Source organism: Centroberyx affinis, unplaced genomic scaffold, assembly GCF_046629955.1.
Source record: "Centroberyx affinis isolate AG114_WGS23_722 - 3 ecotype Tasmania unplaced genomic scaffold, CSIRO-AGI_Caff_v1 ptg000522l_1, whole genome shotgun sequence".
NCBI lineage: Eukaryota > Metazoa > Chordata > Actinopteri > Beryciformes > Berycidae > Centroberyx > Centroberyx affinis.
In genome coordinates this window covers 327,693-333,692 of record NW_027279171.1, presented here as the reverse complement: position 1 = coordinate 333,692, position 6,000 = coordinate 327,693, and the positions used below count along the sequence as shown (strand labels likewise).

The following is a 6,000-nucleotide window of genomic DNA, read 5'->3' as shown; positions in this document are numbered from 1 at the left end:
TACATTTTTTCAATCAAGTACTTTGCCTGCAAAAAAGACGTACCCACTCGCAAAAATGCATATCAGCATACATGGATACAGACATCAGGACTTGGAAGATTCCTGCATTTCACAGTGAAATTTACGAAATAGTGTTTTCTGTCTGGAAGGCTGGTTCCATGTCACCTCACCCTTACAGATTACTTCTCATAAAATCCAGCATCTTCTTCCAGGCGTGTTCCTGAGCGGCGGCGTGGGGCGCGAGGTGACCTCCCCAGAGAGTGATGACTACAAGGACGACAAGACAGGCGGGCATGAGAAACACACACTATGTTATTATGACTTTGTTTTCATGGAGGGTCTCACAGTTAAAATGTGACAGGATCTGGGTAAACTAAGAATGCAGTGCTGGGAAGAGGTTTACGTTTCTTTGGTTTGACGCTCCACAGGGAGGCTCTTGCATTGGGTGAGTAAGGCGGTTCGATCAGGTGACCGGCGCCCGGGTACGACAGGCGGGTGAACAGCTGGGCTCTCCCTACAGCCTTCAGGGTCTCCTCGATCTGATGACCAACACACAGGCCATCAGAGCAGCAAGGACTACTAACTGTATATCCGAGTTTAAAGCATAAAGTTTGTGAAATCAGGACAAGTCAAATGCTCGGCAAACTGAACAAACAAGGCTACAACTCATAAATCACTGTAAAATATAATTCTACCCAGTTTGGTGATAAAGGTATGGTTTGCTTTGAATATTTAACCAGCATTACCATCAGTGCTTTCAATGCATGTGAAAAAGGAAAGTGAAACCTGGTTAGTCTACCTGGTTTGCGTTGTCTATACTTGCACAGCTCAGATCGTCTTCACCTACAATGTACAGTAACGGGCAGGAAAGGTTCTCCAGCTGCAAAAACACACAAGATCATCCTGAAGCGCAACTTGTTTCATTGATATAAAATTGCAATATTCAATTGCATGGACATTTTTGTTGTGTGTGTGTATGGTGGGGGGCAGAGAGGCTCTTAGGTCTATCACATTACCTTAACTTTGTTCTCAGGGGTGAAGTTAGCGGGCAAGGAGACGTCTTTGAAACTGACATAGCCCTGTTCATCAAAGCCCAAATATTTCTGCCAACTGAAAGCAACAACAACACAACACAGGGAGCTGTAACTGATACTGTTTCTGAGTATGTCAGCACAGTCTTTCAACAAAATCTTTGGAAATACCCTCAGAAATACACATTTACTATTTGGGATTCAGCTGAACAGTATCGATTAGATTGCAAACTGATAGCCTAGGTTATATTCCAGACAAGTCAGCACAATTTTTCACTGGCTCACTCTATTAGATCATTAGAATAACTTAATTATTATTCTGCTAGATAGTTAGACTAAAGTAGAAGCCACAGGCTAGTGTAGTAATATGATTGTAATGCAGGATTTGAGCTAAAATGACTGTCAAATAAATTATGATAATGACCATGATATTCTCTATAACTATGGTCAATGCATGGCCTTCAGATCTGTCCTCCCTCCTATAGAATGTTGATGCTATTTTTCAGCTCACTAATGTTCTTAAGAGATACGAGTCTGGTTTTCCTTACAAAAACATTTTAAAACCTTACTGCAAGAGAAAAAACATAATTATCAGCAGGACTAAAGTTTTAAATAATACTTTTAATAAATCTTTTTTTAGCTCACCCAGGCCCTGGTGAATTAAATTGCTCTCTGCGATGAAAAAAAGCAGCCATTTCATGTAAAAAAAAAAAAAAAAAAGAAAATCCAGAATGTAATGCAATGAATGTATCAGAAACAAGCTACAAAGTGACACATTTGTTAAACTCCATGATCATCATGAAATCATTATTCCATGATATTCGAGAAATTCTGTGATTGTGGTGCTATTTTTTGTAATGCAATAGTCATTTTCTGTTAGCATTGGCATGTGTCATAACAACTACTGATGTGACATTACAAGGAATTTTACTCCCCTGGATCCATTCCTATGAATTACTTGTTTTTGCTTTCACTCACATTTGCTTGTTAATCCCAAACACCATTTTGAATTTATCAATTCTAACCCTGACAGCTGTCTTTGAGCCTGCTTTCCTGAAATAGGCGGCAAATCAGCAAACCGCGAAGTATAGCTTTAATCATGTGGGAACATACAGTATAGACACAGGCTACACAACTCAACTGCCTCATTAGAAGAAACCCCTGTTGATTCCCTGAACCATTACATTCACAGTCATGTGGTTAATGATGAAAAGAAAAACAAGCAACTAACAAAGCTGGATCCAAGCAATAAATTCACAGTGATGCATTAATAATAAAATACTAGAGGTAGTATCTTTAATTTCCATCAGTAATTACTACTACCTAATAGACTTTTCAGTCTTGTCATCAGTATCTGCAATCTTGTTGACATTTCCCATTGGACCATTGATACAAATCACACAGGTTGGCTGAAGAGAAGAACATACATTGTGAATGTCAATCGCAGGTATTTCATGCTATGTTTGTTAAGCTCTATCAAACCTAATGACTTTCACAATAACATTTCTATATCAGTACATTCGTTTTTAGACCTATTCTTCCAAATTAAAATGTGCAATTTCACAATGCGTGTAGTGATCATAGATCCAGAAAACAGTTCATTGAGATTGAATGATTTGACTTACTTTGACGTCCATCTGCGTGGCAATTCGCAGAGACAGGTAGACTCCAAAGGAGAGACCTATGATCCCAATTCTGTCCGCACAGACCTGAGGATGGTCTTGAAGTAGGTGGAACGCTGACTGTCCGCACAGAACAAAAGGGATATTTTGAGGGAACGACAACATGATTTAGTAGAATGTGAGTTTGTTTTAAATGAAAGTGAGACATGTTCATGCTGCAGAAAGAAATAAACAGCAGGACAAACTGAAGACTGCACTCATTTTACCTTGAAATAGTCATCACCAACATTGATGCAGTCGAGTGGGCCCGGTAGGTCTTTGTGCCCAAAGTAGGCAAGGGAAAGACTGGCGAAGCCTCTGGATGCAAACAGGGCGGAGCGGTACTCGACCAGTCCTCCACCCATCCCCCACAGGTCCAGCATGGCGGGGAAGGGGCCCGGGCCTGGAGGGCAGCGCAGAGGAACACAGCCAGTTAGCATCTCCACCTTTCAGTGACAATCTTCAAATTAAATCACCTATTTTTGTAAGTCAATGAATACTTCACCGGTGGGTAAGAATAACGTCCCCACAATTCCATTCTGGCGAATCTCTGTTCTTCTGACGCCTGGTGCCATGTACCACCGCTCCACAGTCAAGGCAGCCAGCTCTCTGCCCCGCCCCTCTCTGAAGCTTTCGCTGGGCAACACGTGGCCCTCCAGTAAGGACACCTGCACTATGTATGGAGTCTCAACGTTTTTTTTCCTCAGCCTGTTGACAACAATTGATTTAAAATGCCAGGATCTACAGTATGAATACATTATGTTCAACTGTACTGATTGGTGTGTAACTACAAGTGTGTAACAACAGTTGAGCTTATTGCCACAAATGTTAGATTTAACTTTTTATTTAACCATTATTTAACCAGGAAAGCCTAAATGAGATATAAGATCTCTTTTAAGTCAAGGTCAAAGTTTTACAAGAGGGACCGGAGCAAGAAAAGCAGCATCAATAACAGACATAAATCTTATACACACACACAAACACAATATAAAGCTTAAAAACATCAAATAAAAATAACAATAGCTTATAACAAAAGAGATCAGTTGAAGTCCTTGAAGTCCATAAAGTCCATATGAACAAGCAGTCCAAGACATTTAGTCACACAAAACAGCAGCAACTTATGGAGTCGGCCTCTAAGCTTTTCACCACAGGTTTTAATTCTCCCAGAGAGATCAGATCTGAACAGTCTCTCAGTATGCATGTTTATTACCTACCTCAAACCCTCTCTTGCCCCAGGAGCAGGCTGCAGTCCCCAGAACAGTCCCATTGGCTCACAGCCTACATATGAACCCCCAACCGAATGATCCAGGGACACTATTGTGGGGACAGAGAGACAGAAGGACAAGAAACACAAGATTACCAATAGCCTACTTAAAATTTCATTTGGCTAATGTACTGATTTCTTTTAGTTGTCTCCAGAATGAGTAGAATAAATTTGATTTTATCGGCCGATATGGGCCTATCACAGATACATCGGCGTATATGTTTTCCGATATGCGGCGATATGAAAACAGCAGAGCGCGCTCCAACTCGTTTACACTCTCAGCACTGTCTGCAGCACATGTAGCAGAGTACACATCACAGCTGAGTAGGGCTGCAACTAACGATTATTTTCATTGTCGATTAATCTGTCGTTTATTTTCTTGATTAATCGATTAGTTGTTTGGTCTATAAAATGTCAGAAAATGGTGAAAAATGTCGATCGGTGTTTCCCAAAGGCCAAGATGACGTCCTCAAATGTCTTGTTTTGTCCACAACCCAAAGATATTCAGTTTACTGTCATAGAGGAGTAAAGAAACCAGAAAATATTCACATTTAAGAAGCTGGAATCAGAGAATTTGACTTATTTTTCTTAAAAAATTACTCAAACTGATTAATCGATTATCAAAATAGTTGGCGATTAATTTAATAGTTGACAACTAACCGATTAATCGTTGCAGCTCTACAGCTGAGCAGGCGGTGGTGCGGACTCAGAGTCAAGCGGTGTCTTCACGGTAAGTTGCTAACTAGTTTGTGAAATACATACTGGAAAGTTAATAAACAATGACCCCATCATTTTCCCTTTTCAATATAACTCTAATATAACTCTAGTATAACTTGTTTTAAATTTTAACTTTTGTAATACAAAAGTTAATATTTAAAACAAGTCTGGTTTTCCACCCTGAACGTGTATACCAAATACCAGTGGCGTGCTGTCAAGGCCTGCAAGGCCTTCACTGCAGGCCTACTAGTGTTCAGAGAAAAGGGAAAAACGTGTTCAGTAATGTAAAATTATAAAAATAAAAATTCTAAGCTTATTTACATCGTTCATAAATCATAAAGTAAACGTATAGCAGTCCGGTGACTGCAAGTGTCTGGTTTTTTTTTTAGCCAATCAGATTTTTTTCCTGGTGTGTCTCTAGGTGAAAGTGAAATCTGCTCCTCCCTCAACGCCTGCAGAATTTCGATTGAATCCATCCGTTCATAGAACTTGGTGTGAAGGGGGTGTGGGGGTATTTCTGATTGTCAGTTTTTTAATCCAATCAAAATTTGATGTGTGTTGATTTGGGCGGGAGCCAGGCCTGCATGCAGGCCCTGGGTGACGTAGGTTCTTCGGCGGCAACTCTGGAATATAAAACGTCAGTCAGCGTAGTTAGCTTGGAGGAGTGTTAGCTAACGTTAGCTGGCGAATTGTTGGAGTAGCGTACTTTGTGATAAAAAACCATGGCAGAGGGAGGAGAAGGAGTGGATTTGGTAGCCAATTTATTGGCAAAACCATTTTCAAGGAGATCGTTTCAAGACAAGCTTGCTATCGTCCAGAACGGTCGGCCTACACCGGATTTACCAGCGCTTACCCAGCAAGGGAAAGGCTTTTTGCGCCGATTCCAGTCGGCCAACTTCCAGCGTTACCCGTGGCTAACTGGCTCGATGCAGAAGAACAAATTGTTTTGCTGGGATTGTCTTCTGTTTTCAGCCGACCTGTATGGTGTGTGGAAGTCGGATTTGGCAATTTGAGCTGCCTGAGCAAGGCAGCAACTAGACATCAGAGCACGGCAGGACACCTCCAAGCAACTGTCATGCCGAAAACGTTTGGTGACACAAGGGTCGACTTGCAGTCCCAGGTGAAAAAGAAATATACTTAAGTTGTGCTTTTCTTCGATGTACTTAACACATTTTAATTGTGCTATACTAAGTGCATACTAAGTGTGTTATTTTGGAACAACTTTAAGTATGTTAAGTGTTCTTTTAGAAATGCTTAAGTTCAATTTTAAGCTAATTGCAATATATTTTAATATACTTAGTTGTGTTAAAATGGAACAACTTTAAGT

General features: G+C 40.5%; 1 protein-coding gene across 1 annotated transcript in view; it reads right to left on the bottom strand.

Moving 5' to 3' along the window:
* Positions 1-6: 6 nt before the first annotated feature.
* Positions 7-6,000, bottom strand: part of LOC139642784 (bile acid-CoA:amino acid N-acyltransferase-like) — a 23,991-nt gene continuing 17,997 nt past the window's right edge. The window contains exons 4-13 of the mRNA XM_071517800.1: positions 3,907-4,006; positions 3,198-3,400; positions 2,920-3,095; positions 2,657-2,773; positions 2,355-2,440; positions 1,677-1,703; positions 1,017-1,110; positions 800-880; positions 404-539; positions 7-267 (exon numbers count right to left, since the gene is read on the bottom strand). Of these exons, the coding sequence (XP_071373901.1) occupies positions 173-267; positions 404-539; positions 800-880; positions 1,017-1,110; positions 1,677-1,703; positions 2,355-2,440; positions 2,657-2,773; positions 2,920-3,095; positions 3,198-3,400; positions 3,907-4,006 (1,115 nt within the window). The 3' untranslated portion in view covers positions 7-172. The remainder of the gene's footprint in view (positions 268-403; positions 540-799; positions 881-1,016; positions 1,111-1,676; positions 1,704-2,354; positions 2,441-2,656; positions 2,774-2,919; positions 3,096-3,197; positions 3,401-3,906; positions 4,007-6,000) is intronic.